Here is an 18,361-nt window from a genome sequence, read left to right on the forward strand (position 1 = left end):
CTACAGTACTAATTACAAACGGGCGCATACCCCCCCCCTCACCGCTGGGCCAGCCCATCTAGCTTTTCTCTCTGTATTTATCACACCGCCAAAAAGTCTGCTAGTAGCTGGAATCGAACCGGGGACGTCCTGCTAAATACTAAGTTGTATTAACCACCCCGCCATCACCAACAAGACATGCTAACTTTCATATATTTATCTCTTTTGTTCTTTCATTTATTCTTCTATTTTCTTTTTTTCTTTTTTTATTTTCTTTTTTTCCTGTTCTTCTTCCTAGGTTCGATGAACTTTTCCAAATTCGCGAAATCCTTCTTCAAAATTGATGAACTTTTATCAAATTCAATGAACTTTTATTCAATTTTGATGAACTATTTTCAAATTCAGTGAACTTTTTTCCAAATTCGATGAACTTTTTTTCAAGTTTGATGAACTTTTCTTTAAATCCGATGAACTTTTTTCAAAATCGATGAATTTTTTTTCAAATCGATTAACTTTTTTGAAAAGTGATGAACTTTTTCCAAATTTCGTGAACTTTTTCCAATATTTGATGAACTTTTTTAAAAATTGATGAACTTTTTTCAAATTAAGGAATTCTTTTTCAAAATTAATGATTTTTTTATTTTTTTTCGAAAAGTCAACACAGTCAACTGCGAATTGGTCAAAAGTTGAACGGTCTACTGAATTGAACGGTCAACGGGTCTGTTGAATCTAACGAGCGATTTTTCTGTCGATCCAGCTAAAATGGGCCGGCCCATGTGAGCTGGGACGTGAGCGCCAGCATGCAAAAGCGGCGCATAAGGCGCCAACGAGGAGGACTCCCGTCTCACATGGAACCCCTATATGATGCTTATTGCATCAAGTTTTCCTGCAAACGCACAGACTCTAGCGACTGGAGTGACTAAATGGGCCTGCCCCGTTGCGCCTTAGCACTGATCCCAGTTTTGGGAACCTTCTCGAAGGTTCCAAAGAGATCCAGGTCTGGTTTTTACTTTTTTCAATGTTGTTTCTTTTATTGTTTTTCTTCTGTTTTCCATTACTTTAAAAAAATTCAATTTCTCTTTTTTCTGGTTTTTGTTATCTGTTTCTTTTTTGGTTAAGTTTTCCCCTTTTTTTCTTTTTCGTTTCTGTTTTATTTTGGAAATTAAAATTTTAATAAAATCTTAAAATCTTCAAAACATGTCCAGAATTTCAAAAAAAATATCTTCCCTTTTATTCATAAAATGTTCAGGAATTTCAAAATTATTTCAGATTTCAAATTTTGTTCCCTTCTATTAGAAAATGTCCGGCAATTCTTAGTTTTGTTCATATTTTGGAAAAAATTCCAGAATTTAGGAAGAAAATAATTTTTAATTACTTTTGGAAATTTCAAATTTTCTTCGTGTTTTAGAAAATGCTCAGAAATTTTAGTATTATCCATTTCTTCCAAAACAATTTCAGGATTTTTGACAGTTATTCGCACTTTAAAAAATGTTCCAGATTTTAGAAATTATTCACTAGTTCAAAAATTGTTCTGGACTTTTAAATGTTGTTTGCGTTTTATAAAAAATGGATTTTTGAAAATTCTTCACTTTTTCAAAATATGTTCAAATATTCAAAAATTGTTTGAATAATTCCAAAATTGTTTGGTTCACATATTTGTTCACTCTTTTCAACAACTTTCAGTATTTCAAAATTTATTCAATTTTTGAGAAAATAGTTTGAAACATTTCAAAAAAGTTTGAAATTTAAAAACAAATCGTGTTTACAAATTTGTTCTTGTTTCTAAAAAATGTTCTGAAATTTTCAAAAAAAGCATGTAATTCTAATTCTTTTTGTATAATTCGAAAACTATTTTGAAATCTAAAATTTTCCAAAAAGTTGTTCGTGTTTTCTATGCGTGTAAATATTGAAAAATCTGTATGCTACAGTAAATATCAGGCACTCACCCGTCGTGAGTACCAAATTGGCGGGGTGGCTAGCATCGTGCGAAATGACCTATATGGAGCGAGTTCGATCCCTAGCCGCTGCAGTGCTACTTCTTTTAGTGTTTTTTTCTGTGCTATGCATGGGCCGGCCCAGTCGTGGCACTACTGTGCTGGAGGCTGACTGTTTGCCGCAGCGAGCGCGTATAGAAGCGAGAGCTCCTCCGTGGTGCCTTGGCGAACCAACACCCACTGTGTTGCTTGCCTTGGCCTAGCCCAGCAACGCTCAGTGGCCCCGTTGCTCGCTCGCTAGTCGCCCGCTCGCCCGCTCAATCGCAAGTTTCTTTCTTTTTTCTTTCGCCAAAATTGCTATTGTATGTACTGATTTTCTTTAGAAAAAGAACAACCGGTTTGCTACGGTATGTACTCTTGTTCTTAGAAAAACGTTCATCAAATTTGAAAAAAAAGGTTAATTGAATTTGAAAAGTGTTCATGGAATTTGAAAAATGATCATCAAATTTGAAAAATGTTCATCGAATTATAAAAAAGTTCATCAAATTTGAAAAAACATTCACGAAATTGAAAAAATTTCATTGAATTCGAAAAAACATTCATCGGATTGAAACTATTCATCAAATTTGAAAAAGGTTCATTGAATTGAAAAAGGTTCATCGAATTTGAAAAAAGTTCATCGAACCCGGAAAAAAGTTCATTGAATTTGAAAAATGTTCATCGAATTCGTAAAAATGTTCATCGGATTTGAAAATTGTTCATCAAATTTGCAAAAGGTTCATCCAATTTGAAAAAAGTTCATCAAATTCAAAAAAAAACGTTCATCCAATATGGAAAAAGTTCATCAAAGGGTCTACAAATTGGGCCGGCCTATTAGTGTGCAGTTAATGACGTAAAAACGCGATGAGAAATGGGGTGCCCATGTGATCCGAAACTTAATCTCCCTGTTATCAGCAAGTGTGACTAGCCGCTGTGCTAAGCTCGTTTGTGCGATTGATAAGTAGGACGGTTTTTCACAGCTCGAAACAAGGCGGGTTTTCACTGTTTATTCTCTTTTTTTTCATTTTCCATTTTTTATCCCTTTTACTCTCTCTTTTCATTGGTTTTTTGCCTTTTCTTTCGCCGTTGTCTTTCTTTAGTTTTTTTCTTTTTTCTTTTTTCTTTTGCATTGGTTTCTTTGTATTCCCTTATTTTTCTTTTTTTCTTCAGTTTTCATTTTTTGTGATATTTTGGTTTCATTCTACATTTCTGGTATATGGCAACAACATTTTTCTAATACACGTTTGACTTTCTTACAATACAAATTTAACATTTTTTAATACATGTTAACATTTTTTGATACACTTTTAATATTTTCTAATAGCTTGATTAACATTTTTGAAATACTTGTTGGACATTTTTTCAAATTGGGCTACATTTTTTATACAAATTTAACATTTATATAAGATAGTCCAAATTGGGCTACATGAAAAACTTAAATTAGAGCTCATAAATTTATTATATTTGTGAAATGCATACACATTTGTCCGTAAAAAAAGAAGTATGTTAAAAATATGATACACACTATATAAAAAGTGGTATATATACCACCTAAATGTTCTTATATACTACTGAAAATGCGTACATACGCTCCCATATAATGTATACTACCTAAAATATATGAAACACACCCGTGTGTGTGTGTGTGCACGCAAACCACATGAGAACATATATTATGATGAAACTAACTTTGTAGTGTCCATAGTTTTTTGTAGAGTTGGACAAAACTTGATGCGGTGTCTAGATACAACCTAAAAGTTTGATTTCTTTTATGGGAAGTCTTGGTAAGGGTATGTGCTTTCATGGGTTCATAAAGAAGAATACAATTGGTCCAGTTTGTAAGTGAAACTAGGCAATTAAGAAAAACTAGGCCTGCTTTGGTTTGGAGGAATTCTATAGGAATTCCATAGAATATGATTTGTATAGAAAAAATTCCTTAAGCGCCCTTTAGTTTATATGAATAGAATCCTATTCCTATGGGGGAATACTTCCTATCCTTCACATTTCATAGAAAAATAAACATTAGTCTAGACTCATTGGAAAAAAAAAATCTTAGATGTTATTCAAAGAGCATCTCCTTCCTATTACTATTCATAAGATTTGGGATACATTTTATCTCATTTTCTATGACTTTCCTATTTCTATGAATTTTCTACCCTATGAACCAAATGAAGCCTTACTGTTTTGGATAATTTTATTTTGATGATTTTTCAGAAACATTTATAAGTTATGTGCACTTCTATATGAGTATGGCAAATTCATTTTGATATTTGATTGATCTTTACATATATGTGTAGATGTGAACGAGTGCGAATTGGCAGAAGCTAACGGTTGCTACGGTGAATGTACAAACGCTGAAGGAACGTTCACATGCCAGTGCCCGCTAGGAACAATTGGGAACCCTGCCATACCGGGTGGGTGTGTTACGCTTGTCACTGACAACATAGGTGAGCAACTTTAATTTTGACGGAGTTTTTTCTACTCTTCTTTGTCCCCTGTTCGATGGTTCCTTCTGCCTGCAGAAATTTAGCAGCATATTAAATGTGACCATTTACACGTACGTTTCTTCGTGCCACATCTGACTCTATCATCCAACAGAAAATTTACATGTATATACACAAGCAAGGTGTGTTATTTTTTCCACAATTTTCTAGAATTTAAAATATTTTAACTGAATACTTTGTTGATCTTGGTAGCACATAATCCTGGAAGCATCAAGCATGTGCTCCCCGGGAGCAGTTTGCTCCTATCAGTCTTTTAACTTAAAGTTCGCCTGTTCCCCTAAAAAAAGAGTTCGCCTGGGAGCATGTTCGCCTTGTTTTTTATGCTGCAACGGCGGACTTACGCCGGCATGAACGAATATATCTATATCTACTGATAAAGGGATTATTGCTTCTGCCCGTCCGTCAACCCTTTCATAAAAAAATCCTCACGTTTGATGTTAACTAACACGCAGTCCAACTTAGGCCAGAGAAACGAAACATTTTCACATTTACAGAAAACCCCTAACCATTTATGATAATTAACCCGCGGTCCACCATTAAGTCAGAGAAACAAATCGTTTTTTTTTTGCAGTTTTATAGGGAACCCCTTTCTCTCGTTGGTAAGTAACTTGTAGTACACAGTGACATGAAATTAAATAGAAACCCCCTGATATTTTGGTAAATCAACCCAAAGTCCATCTAAAACAAAGGTTTTTAAAAAAAATATACATATATTTTAAACCATAACTTTAATTTTGACGTGTTATATATGAAATTTGATTAGAAAAACGTGTGGAAACTGAATATGATGTTATTCTACCTACTAAACATTTTTAAAATCCTACTTAGGGTGCAATCTTAGTCAATAGCGCATGATCCGTCTTTCTTTCGTATCAACGTTGATCCGGATTACAAATGAACACCTCAGCAAAACCATACTGGAGATGAAAGAAACCAATAATAACAATCCATTCACGCTTCAAAAAATCTCGCATGAAAAAAACAAATTTCTCATATTATGCCTAGAGATAGACATCTTTGGATTCAGCAACGGGCGGCGAGGGTGGGAAGGAGTATAAGTGGCAACACAGATGGGATGTCAAGTTGAAATGAAGGGCTTGGACCTACTGAGGTCTTCAGTCATGATTATTGGGTTAGGGACGTCTGGTATTTTTTTCTCCCGTTGCAACGCACGGGATCTTTTGCTAGTTAATTAAACAGTAGCAATTACAATCAGAGAAGAGAGGGATACAACAAGGTGGGCAGGAAGAGAGAACAGGCTGCGGGGTTACAAGTTAATTTATATTCTCTCAGCTAGATGGAACAACATTGAACTCTAATCTCTTAATTGAGAATGTATTATTTTCCTTTGCATTTCTTGACGGGGAGGGCCCCCGCGTCGGGCGACTTGGGAGGGACACAACCCTAGCCATTATGGTCGCAATCTACTTCCTCCCTTCCCCGTCAGTGCCGGGGTAAGCCCGGGGGCCGACGGCGGTGGCGGTCCACCTTGTTTATATGAGTAGTCTATCATTTCTATTAAGTCAGGATGTCACTCAAATATATCAAGAGCTCATGGATCCATTATGGTTCAATAATGTTTGTATTCAATGATGTGAGTTCTGCTTGCATTGTTGACGTTGTCAAGATGGTATGATTTGAACACTTCCACGAAATAGTGCCACTTCCAAGGATGAACAAATATCCACTTGTGGCCTTGAGCTCGCCAACATCCGAAATATAATTACATTGAATGCCATATAGCTCACATTTCTATTCATATAGTGCATAAATGTCTCGAGACCATGAGAATTAACATCTCCCAAATTGGAAACAAATTGCTCAGTTTTCTCAGCAAAAGCAATGTCAGGCCTCGTAACGCCTGCTAAATACATAAAAGAGCCAATAATTTGAGAGTACACTAACTAATCTGTAGTTATATTATGGTTCTTCCGAACCAACACGCTCGGATCATAAGGGGTTGAACAAGGTATATAACATGAATACCCATAGTGACTTAGAACCTTATCAACATAACAGGACTGCAAAAGTGTAGTCTCACTATTCTTATCTCCTAACTGCTTCATGTTCAAGATAACATCAGGCACACCAAGATTTTCATCTCAAAATTATGAGATATAATATTGTTAACATCTTCAATGATAAAATAAAAGTGCATTACCTCCCACCATGTTGTTATTGTACACATTTTCCAGCTACATTAACATCGAAATATGTATATGTTAAAGTTCTATCGAACTTCTAATATGTCTTAGGTTCTTATTTGGGGCCATATAAAAATTTAGTTATCTTTAACACCCATCATTGTTGATCATCTACTCTATAATCATAAGTTGCTCAGTGCAAATTTCCTCGTCCAACTCTCCATTTAGGAAGGTCGCCTTAAGGTACATTTGATGAATGAGAATAATTGTGTATCAAATACAACAAGATTAATAGTCCAAGGTTGGTTAATCAGGCCAAATTTCAACAATTATAAAAAAATCAACCTTCCTTATTTTGCTTATAAGCCTTGACCACAAGAGCCTTGTACTTTTGAAATATACCATCATGCCTAAGCTTATTTTAGAACACCCACTTTCATCCTACAGGTTAGCAACCACGAGAATGATTAGTGATCTCCCATGTTCCATTAGCCATGATGGAATCCATCTCTTGACTAACAACTTCCTTCTAGTAGTCAGCATCTACAGGTGCATAAACTTCCGAAATGGAATTGGGAGTATCATCCATGAGGCATACAATGAATTCTTCACCAAAGGACCCTGCATTCTTATGTCTCTCGTTCCTAGTACGGGCATATCATTCACTTCCTCCACAAGATGTTCATCTCGTGTTTACTCATAATATCCCATCAGAATGGCAGATTCATGAGTCCTATAATATTCTTGTCTAGAAGTGATGTACATGTTTCCAATAGAAAAAAAATCTCAAGGAATGTAGCATCCTTTTGACTCCATTATATGTTGAACTTTACGTAAGGTGCCTTAGAATTCAACACCAAAAATCCATATAAAATGCTAGCTGAGCATAGCCTAGAATAACCAAATCCAGTCCAAGCTGATGCTTTTTGGAAATTTCTGCATTATCGTTCGCTAAGCAACCCCAAGTTCTCAAGTAGGAGATTGTCATTCTTTTATACTCACATTTCTCATAGTATGAGATCTCCTTATACCTAGTGGGAACCTTAGTTAGGACATGACGACATGGCAATATAGCCTCCCCAACCATGCTTCGATAAGCATAAAGTATTTAACATGGCATTAAATAAAATAGTTAGAGTACGGTTTTTACATTCATGTATCACATTTGACTGGGTGAGTTGGGAAGCATCCTCTCAAAAATAATGACAGGTTCCATGTTACACACTGAATAAATTAGAGTCATTCCAGAAGTTCTCCTCTCCACTATTAGACTTGATTCTTTTGATCATCCTTTGAAGTTGATTTACTTATGCCATATAAATTTTAATGCAATCAAGCCTCGTCTTTTGGTTTTAACAAAAGCGCGCACGACCCCTACCTAATAGAAGATTTAGATAGACACGTAGCAGCATCTAGTGGAGTCGTCAACCAAAGTCATGAAATATTTTTTCTCATTTTTTCCAGCAAGCCTTTCATCTCTTAAATAAATCAAAATGTCTGAGCTCTTGCTGTTGGGGAACGTTGCAGAAAATTAAAATTTTTCCTACGGTTTCACCAAGATCCATCTATGAGTTCATCTAAGCAACGAGTCAAGGGAGTGAGTTTGCATCTACATACCACTTGTAGATCGAGTGCGGAAGCGTTCAAGGGGATGGTGATGATGGAGTCGTACTCGTCGTGATTCGGATCACCGATGACCAAGTGCTGAACGGACAGCACCTCCGCGTTCAACACACGTACGGGACGGATGACGTCTCCTCCGTCTTGATCCAGCAAGGAGGAAGGAGAGGTTGAGGAAGATTGCTCCAACGGCAGCACGACGGCGTGGTGTTGTTGGTGCAGCAGTACTCCGACAGGGCTTCGCCAAGCACGTACGGAGGAGGAGAGGTGTTGGGGAGGGGAGGGGCTGCGCGTTGAGTTGTGCAGCAGCCCTCCCCTCACCCCTCTATTTATAGGGGAAGGGGCAAGGGGGGCTGGCCCCTCTAGATGGGATCTAGAGGGGGGCGGCGGCCAGGGAGGGGGGACTTGCCCCCCAAGCAAGGGGGGCGCCCCCTTTAGGGTTTCCCCCCAACCCTAGGCGCATGGGCCCAAGGTGGGGGGCGCGCCCAGCCTTCCAGGGGCTGGCTCCCTGCCCCTTGCGGCCCATGTGGCCCTCCGAGAGGGGTGGCCCCTCCCGGTGGACCCCCGAAACCCCTCCGGTGGCCCCGGTACAATACCGATATGCCCCCGAAACTTTCCGGTGTCCGCATGACAACTTCCCATATATAAAACTTCACCTCCGGACCATTCCGAAACTCCTCGTGACGTCCGGGATCTCATCCGGGACTCCGAACAACATTCGGTAATCACATACAAGTCTTCCTAATAACCCTAGCGTCACCGAACCTTAAGTGTGTAGACCCTACGGGTTCGGGAGACATGCAGACATGACCGAGACTGCTCTCCGGTCAATAACCAACAGCGGAATCTGGATACCCATGTTGGCTCCCACATGCTCCTCGATGATGTCATCGGATGAACCACAATGTCGAGGATTCGATCAAAACCCCGTATACAATTCCCTTTGTCAATCGGTACGTTACTTGCCCGAGACTCGATCGTCGGTATCCCAATACCTTGTTCAGTCTCGTTACCGGCAAGTCACTTTACTCGTACCGTAATGCATGATCCCGTCACCAACCACTTGGTCACTTTGAGCTCATTATGATGATGCATTACCGAGTGGGCCCAGAGATACCTCTCCGTCATACGGAGTGACAAATCCCAGTCTCGATCCGTGTCAACCCAACAGACACTTTCGGAGATACCTGTAGTGCACCTTTATAATCACCCAGTTACGTTGTGACGTTTGGTACACCCAAAGCACTCTTACGGTATCCGGGAGTTACACGATCTCATGGTCTAAGGAAGAGATACTTGACATTGAAAAAGCTCTAGCAAACGAACTACACGATCTTGTGCTATGCTTAGGATTGGGTCTTGTCCATCACATCATTCTCCTAATGATGTGATCCCATTATCAACGACATCCAATGTCCATAGCCAAGAAACCATGACTATCAGTTGATCAACGAGCTAGTCAACTAGAGGCTTACTAGGGACATATTATGGTCTATGTATTCACACGTGTATTACGATTTGCGGATAATACAGTTATAGCATGAATAAAAGACAATCATCATGAACAAAGAAATATAATAACAACACTTTTATTATTGCCTCTAGGGCATATTTCCAACAGTCTCCCACTTGCACTAGAGTCAATAATCTAGTTACATTGTGATGAATCGAACACCCATAGAGTTCTGGTGTTGATCATGTTTTGCTCGCGAGAGAGGTTTAGTCAACGGATCTGTGACATTCAGATCCGTATGTACTTTGCAAATATCTATGTCTCCATCTTGAACATTTTCACGGATGGAGTTGAAACGACGCTTGATGTGCCTGGTTTTCTTGTGAAACCTGGGCTCCTTGGCAAGGGCAATAGCTCCAGTGTTGTCATAGAAGAGTTTGATTGGCCCCGACGCATTGGGTATGACTCCTAGGTCGGTGATGAACTCCTTCACCCAAATAGCTTCATGTGTTGCCTCCGAGGCTGCCATGTACTCCGCTTCACATGTAGATCCCGCCACGACGCTCTGTTTGCAGCTGCACCAGCTTACTGCTCCACCATTCAACATATACACGTATCCGGTTTGTGACTTAGAGTCATCCAGATCTGTGTCAAAGCTAGAGTCGACGTAACCCTTTACGGCGAGCTCTTTGTCACCTCCATAAACGAGAAACATGTCCTTTGTCCTTTTCAGGTACTTCAGGATATTCTTGACCGCTGTCCAGTGTTCCTTGCCGGGATTACTTTGGTACCTTCCTACCAAACTTACGGCAAGGTTTACATCAGGTCTGGTACACAGCATGGCATACATAATAGATCCTATGGCTGAAGCATAGGGGATGACACTCATCTCTTCTGTATCTTTTGCCGTGGTCGGGCATTGAGCCGAGCTCAATCTCACACCTTGCAATAAAGGCAAGAACCCCTTCTTGGACTGATCCATTTTGAACTTCTTCAAAATCTTATCAAGGTATGTGCTTTGTGAAAGACCTATGAGGAGTATCGATCTATCTCTATAGATCTTAATGCCTAATATATAAGCAGCTTCTCCAAGGTCCTTCGTTGAAAAACACTTATTCAAGTAGGCCTTAATGTTGTCCAAAAGTTCTATATCATTTCCCATCAAGAGTATGTCATCTACATATAGTATGAGAAATGCTACAGAGCTCCCACTCACTTTCTTGTAAACGCAGGCTTCTCCATAAGTCTGCATAAACCCAAACGCTTTGATCATCTCATCAAAGCGAATGTTCCAACTCCGAGATGCTTGCACCAGCCCATAAATGGATCACTGGAGCTTGCATACTTTGTTAGCATTCTTAGGATCGACAAAACCCTCCGGCTGCATCATATACAGTTCTTCCTTAAGATGTCCGTTAAGGAATGCCGTTTTGACGTCCATCTGCCATATCTCATAATCACAGTATGCGGCAATTGCTAACATGACTCAGACGGACTTTAGCTTCGCTACGGGAGAGAATGTCTCGTCATAGTCAATCCCTTGAACTTGTCGATAACCCTTAGCGACAAGTCGAGCTTTATAGATGGTAACATTTCCATCCGCGTCCGTCTTCTTCTTAAAGATCCATTTGTTTTCTATCGCTCGCCGATCATCGGGCAAGTCTGTCAAAGTCCATACTTTGTTTTCATACATGGATTCTATCTCGGATTTCATGGCTTCAAGCCATTTGTTGGAATCTGGGCCCGCCATCGCTTCTTCATAGTTCGAAGGTTCACCGTTGTCCAATAACATGATTTCTAGGACAGGGTTGCCGTACCACTCTGGTGCGGAACGTGTCCTTGTGGACCTATGAAGTTCAGTAGCAACTTGATCCGAAGTACCTTGATCATCATCATTATTTTCCTCTTCAGTTGGTGTAGGCATCACAGGAACATTTTCCTGAGCTGCACTACTATCCCGTTCGAGAGGTAGTACTTCATCGAGTTCTACTTTCCTCCCACTTACTTCTTTCGAGAGAAACTCTTTTTCCAGAAAGCATCCGTTCTTGGCAACAAAGATCTTGCCCTCGGATCTTAAGTAGAAGGTATACCCAACGGTTTCCTTAGGGTATCCTATGAAGACGCATTTTTCTGACTTGGGTTCGAGCTTTTCAGGTTGAAGTTTCTTGACATAAGCATCGCATCCCCAAACTTTTAGAAACGACAGCTTAGGTTTCTTCCCAAACCATAATTCATACGGTGTCGTCTCAACGGATTTAGACGGTGCCCTATTTAAAGTGAATGTAGCTGTCTCTAGAGCGTATCCCCAAAATGATAGCGGCAAATCGGTAAGAGACATCATAGACCGCACCATATCCAATAGAGTGCGATTACGCTGTTTGGACACACCGTTACGCTGAGGTGTTCCAGGCGCGTGAGTTGTGAAACGATTCCACATTTCTTTAAGTGTGTACCAAATTCGTGACTTAAGTATTCTCCCCCACGATCTGATCGTAGGAATTTTATCTTTCGGTCACGTTAATTCTCTACCTTATTCTGAAATTCCTTGAACTTTTCAAAGGTCTCAGACTTGTGTTTCATTAAGTAGACATACCCATATCTACTCAAGTCATCAGTGAGAGTGAGAACATAACGATATCCTCCATGAGCCTCAACGCTCATTGGACCGCACACATCAGTATGTATAATTTCCATCAAGTTGGTTGCTCGCTCCATTGTTCCGGAGAACGGAGTCTTGGTCATCTTGCCCATGAGGCAAGGTTCGCATGTGTCAAATGATTCATAATCGAGAGACTCCAAAAGTCCATCAGCATGGAGCTTCTTCATGCGCTTGACACCAATGTGACCAAGGCGGCAGTGCCACAAGTATGTGGGACTATCGCTATCAACTTTACATCTTTTGGTGTTCACACTATGAATATGTGTAATATTACGCTCGAGATTCATTAAGAATAAACCATTGACCATCGGAGCATGACCATAAAACATATCTCTCATATAAATAGAACAACCATTATTCTCGGATTTAAATGAGTAGCCATCTCGTATTAAACGAGATCCAGATACAATGTTCATGCTCAAACTTGGCACCAAATAACAATTATTAAGGTTCAAAACTAATCATGTAGGTAAATGTAGAGGTAGCGTGCCGACGGCGATCACATCGACTCTGGAACCATTCCCGACGCGCATCGTCACCTCGTCCTTCGCCAGTCTCTGCTTATTCTGCAGCTCCTGCTGTGAGTTATAAATATGAGAAACGGCACCGGTATCAAATACCCAGGAGTTACTACGAGTACTGGTAAGGTACACATCAATTACATGTATATCACATATACCTTTAGTGTTGTCGGCCTTCTTGTCTGCTAAGTATTTGGGGCAGTTCCGCTTCCAGTGACCCTTCCCTTTGCAATAAAAGCACTCAGTCTCAGGCTTGGGTCCATTCTTTGACTTCTTCCTGGTAACTGGCTTACCGGGCGCGGCAACATCCTTGCCGTCCTTCTTGAAGTTCTTCTTGCCCTTGCCCTTCTTGAACTTAGTGGTCTTATTGACCATCAACACTTGATGTTCTTTCTTGATTTCAACCTCTGCTGACTTCAGCATGGAAAATACTTCAGGAATGGTCTTTACCATCCCCTGCATATTGTAGTTCATCACAAAGCTCTTGTAGCTTGGTGGGAGCGACTGAAGGATTCTGTCAATGACCGCCTCATCAGGGAGGTTAATATTCAGCTGGGTCATACGGTTGTGCAACCCAGACATCTTGAGTATGTGCTCACTGACAGAACTATTTTCCTCCATCTTACAACTATAGAACTTGTCGGAGACGTCATATCTCTCGACCCGGGCGTGAGCTTGGAAAACTAGTTTCAGCTCCTCGAATATCTCATATGCTCCATAATGCTCAAAACGCTTTTGGAGCCCCGGTTCTAAGCTGTAAAGCATGCCGCACTGAACGAGGGAGTAATCATCAGCACATGTCTGCCAAACGTTCATAACGTCTTGGTTCTGTGGGATGGGTGCTTCACCTAGCAGTTCATCTAGGACATATGCTTTCTTGGCTGCAATGAGGATGATCCTCAGGTTCCGGACCCAGTCCGTATAGTTGCTGCCATGATCTTTCAGCTTGGTTTTCTCTAGGAACGCGTTGAAGTTCATGTTGACATGAGCGTTGGCCATTTGATCTACAAGACATATTTTGCAAAGGTTTTAGACTAAGTTCATGATAATTAAGTTCATCTAATCAAATTATTATAATGAACTCCCACTCAGATTAGACATCCCTCTAGTCATCTAAGTGTTACATGATCCGAGTCGACTAGGCCATGTCCGATCATCACGTGAGACGAACTAGTCATCGTCGGTGAACATTCTCATGTTGATCGTATCTTCCATACGACTCGTGCTCGACCTTTCGGTCTCCGTGTTCCGAGGCCATGTCTGTACATGCTAGGCTCGTCAAGTTAACCCTAAGTGTTTTGCATGTGTAAAACTGTCTTACACCTGTTGTATGTGAACATAAGGATCTATCACACCCGATCATCATGTGCTGCTTCGAAACGACGAACTTTAGCAATGGTGCACAGTTAGGGGAGAACACTTCTTGAAATTGTTGTAAGGGATCATCTTATTTACTACCGCCGTTCTAAGTAAACAAGATGCATAAACATAATAAACATCACATGCAATTATATAGTAGTGACATGATATGGCCAATATCATATAGCTCCATTGATCTCCATCTTCGGGGCTCCATGATCATGTTGTCACCGGCATGACACCATGATCTCCATCATCATGATCTCCAGCATTGTGTCTTCATGAAGTTGTCACGCCAACGATTACTTCTACTTCTATGGCTAACGCGTTTAGCAACAAAGTAAAGTAATTTACATGGCGTTCTTCAATGACACGCAGGTCATACAAAAATAAAGACAACTCCTATGGCTCCTGCCGGTTGTCATACTCATCGACATGCAAGTCGTGATTCCTATTACAAGAACATGATCTCATACATCACAATATGTCATTCATCATTCATCACAACTTCTGGCCATATCACATCACATGACAATTGCTGCAAAAACAAGTTAGACGTCCTCTAATTGTTGTTGCATCTTTTACGTGGCTGCAATTGGGTTCTAGCAAGAACGTTTTCTTACCTACGAATAACCACAACGTGATTTTGTCAACTTCTATTTACCCTTCATAAGGACCCTTTTCATCGAATCCGCTCCAACTAAAGTGGGAGAGACAGACACCCGCCAGCCACCTTATGCAACTAGTGCATGTCAGTCGGTGGAACCGGTCTCACGTAAGCGTACGTGTAAGGTTGGTCCGGGCCGCTTCATCCCACAATACCGCTGAAGCAAGATAAGACTAGTAGCGGCAAGCAAGTTGACAAGATCTACGCCCACAACAAAATTGTGTTTTACTCGTGCAATAGAGAACTACGCATAGACCTAGCTCATGATGCCACTGTTGGGGAACGTTGCAGAAAATTAAAAATTTTCCTATGGTTTCACCAAGATCCATCTATGAGTTCATCTAAGCAACGAGTCAAGGGAGTGAGTTTGCATCACATACCACTTGTAGATCGAGTGCGGAAGCGTTCAAGGGGATGGTGATGATGGAGTCGTACTCGTCGTGATTCGGATCACCGATGACCAAGTGCTGAACGGACAGCACCTCCGCGTTCAACACACGTACGGGACGGATGACGTCTCCTCCGTCTTGATCCAGCAAGGAGGAAGGAGAGGTTGAGGAAGATTACTCCAACGGCAGCACGACGGCGTGGTGTTGTTGGTGCAGTAGTACTCCGACAGGGCTTCGCCAAGCACGTACGGAGGAGGAGAGGTGTTGGGGAGGGGAGGGGTTGCGCCTTGAGTTGTGCAGCAGCCCTCCCCTCACCCCTCTATTTATAGGGGAAGGGGCAAGGGGGGCCGGCCCCTCTAGATGGGATCTAGAGGGGGGGCGGCGGCCAGGGAGGGGGGACTTGCCCCCCAAGCAAGGGGGGGCGCCCCCTTTAGGGTTTCCCCCCCAACCCTAGGCGCATGGGCCCAAGGTGGGGGGCGCGCCCAGCCTTCCAGGGGCTGGCTCCCTGCCCCTTGCGGCCCATGTGGCCCTCCGAGAGGGGTGGCCCCTCCCGGTGGACCCCCGGAACCCCTCCGGTGGCCCCGGTACAATACCGATATGCCCCCGAAACTTTCCGGTGTCCGCATGACAACTTCCCATATATAAAACTTCACCTCCGGACCATTCCGGAACTCCCCGTGACGTCCGGGATCTCATCCGAGACTCCAAACAATATTCGGTAATCACATACAAGTCTTCCTAATAACCCTAGCGTCACCGAACCTTAAGTGTGTAGACCCTACGGGTTCGGGAGACATGCAGACATGACCGAGACTGCTCTCCGGTCAATAACCAACAGCGGGATCTGGATGCCCATGTTGGCTCCCACATGCTCCTCGATGATGTCATTGGATGAACCACGATGTCGAGGATTCGATCAAAACCCCGTATACAATTCCCTTTGTCAATCGGTATGTTACTTGCCCGAGACTCGATCGTCGGTATCCCAATACCTTGTTCACTCTCGTTACCGACAAGTCACTTTACTCGTACCGTAATGCATGATCCCGTCACCAACCACTTGGTCACTTTGAGCTCATTATGATGATGCATTACCGAGTGGGCCCAGAGATACCTCTCTGTCATACGGAGTGACAAATCCCAGTCTCGATCCGTGTCAACCCAACAGACACTTTCAGAGATACCTGTAGTGCACCTTTATAATCACCCAGTTACGTTGTGACGTTTGGTACACCCAAAGCACTCTTACGGTATCCGGGAGTTACACGATCTCATGGTCTAAGGAAGAGATACTTGACATTGAAAAAGCTCTAGCAAACGAACTACACGATCTTGTGCTATGCTTAGGATTGGGTCTTGTCCATCACATCATTCTCCTAATGATGTGATCCCGTTATCAACGACATCCAATGTCCATAGCCAGGAAACCATGACTATCAGTTGATCAACGAGCTAGTCAACTAGAGGCTTACCAGGGACATATTATGGTCTATGTATTCACACGTGTATTACGATTTCCGGATAATACAGTTATAGCATGAATAAAAGACAATCATCATGAACAAAAAATATAATAATAACACTTTTATTATTGCCTCTAGGGCATATTTCCAACACTTGCAATGACTTGTTTTTCCCATCCTCAGCCTTGTAAGGCTTGCAAGATTGCTTAGCTTGCACAGAAGCTTGGAACTTAATGTCTTTGGCTGGGGTTAAACTCAAGATTATATTCAGTTTGGCAAACCATGTCATACAACCAAAAATATTGTGACAAAAGCATGAATCACTAGTACAGAAAATATTATTGGCGTGTGGCAAAAACACGTTGGTGGCCTGGCACCCACGCGCCACCAATATGACGCCCCTTATAAATGTTACTGGTGTCGTGTTCCATGCCACCAGTAACATGAAACACTAGTAGCATCCCATTTTAGGTCCACGCCACTAACATAATCCCCAGGCATAAAAAAATACTCCCTCGAAAATGTTTTCCACTTCCACGATATCATTTTTCTAGCCTAATGGTTAGTTTTTTGCTTCCATGGTAACATTTCAAGACCTTTGGCTCAAAAAGCTGTGACGGCACAAAGCTAGAATGTGACCCTCTCCCCAGCTACCATCCCATAGTGATATGCAAGTGCTCTCCAACTGTGGCAACCTAGATAAATTCAACCTGGCTTGTTAGTGACGAGAATAGTGTAGTTCATGGCCAAGAACATCTGCATCAGGGTGACCTTAGATGTGATCGTCTAACTGATCCTAATGTTGACCTTCTCGAGGAAGTCACGCCTCGTACTGCAAGGGATTATTTGAGCAAAACTAAAAGAAAACAACAATTAAAACATGTTGATCCATGAACAAAAGTAAAATAAACTCACTCACAACTTGTTGATCTATGAACACCAAACTTAACCAATTTACCCCTCCTACCCACCATGACTATAGGTAGCGTTGGTCATTTCTCATGAACCCCTGGGCCTATATAAACCAAGGAAAAAAATAGTGCACTATAAACAATAGCATCGGCTTTAAAATATGCTATTAGCATGCTATATCGCTCTATAGCATGCTATTAGCAAGACTTTGTACACCGATTTAGTTAGCGAGACAATTCTCAGCATGCTATAGCATGTTATGAGCGGCGGTATTGTGCGCTATTTTTTCCAGTGATATATAAACCTCCCACGATGGCTTTAACAATTTACTCTCACTTGACTAGAGTCAAAAGGTAGAGGACCCCAAGGGACCTGAGAAGGCTTGGATTCTTTCGAGGGATGGGTAATTCCAAGTGGCCTTATCTTCAACCCGGGCCACTAGTAAAGAACTTCCTCATCGATGATTGGGTGGGGGGGGGCAGGGGTCGAGGAGGCCTTATCATCAATCTGGGCTAGTCATGATGCTCCGTTCATCGCTCCCACGATGCAGCCAAATCTATTCACAAAACACCAACGTGTTCACTTTGTCTCGGTGTATGCCGACTTTCGCACAAGAACCCTATACACACACCCCCTAACTTTATTTTCTGAGTACTAACCGCAAGATACCCCTAGTCTCTTGTTATATCAACTACAACAAACAAATGGGCGAGGAGGA

The 18,361-nt window shown here is 41.5% G+C and overlaps 1 protein-coding gene across 1 annotated transcript in view; it reads left to right on the forward strand.

The window, feature by feature from the left end:
• Positions 1–18,361, forward strand: part of LOC123138746 (wall-associated receptor kinase 5-like) — a 30,835-nt gene that overhangs the window by 8,694 nt on the left and 3,780 nt on the right. Inside the window, exons 2-5 of the mRNA XM_044558648.1 lie at positions 4,250–4,374; positions 11,758–11,780; positions 12,282–12,287; positions 13,963–13,970. Of these exons, the coding sequence (XP_044414583.1) occupies positions 4,250–4,374; positions 11,758–11,780; positions 12,282–12,287; positions 13,963–13,970 (162 nt within the window). The remainder of the gene's footprint in view (positions 1–4,249; positions 4,375–11,757; positions 11,781–12,281; positions 12,288–13,962; positions 13,971–18,361) is intronic.

The sequence above is a fragment of the Triticum aestivum genome, chromosome 6B (assembly GCF_018294505.1).
Source record: "Triticum aestivum cultivar Chinese Spring chromosome 6B, IWGSC CS RefSeq v2.1, whole genome shotgun sequence".
In the NCBI taxonomy this organism is placed as follows: Eukaryota; Viridiplantae; Streptophyta; class Magnoliopsida; order Poales; family Poaceae; genus Triticum; species Triticum aestivum.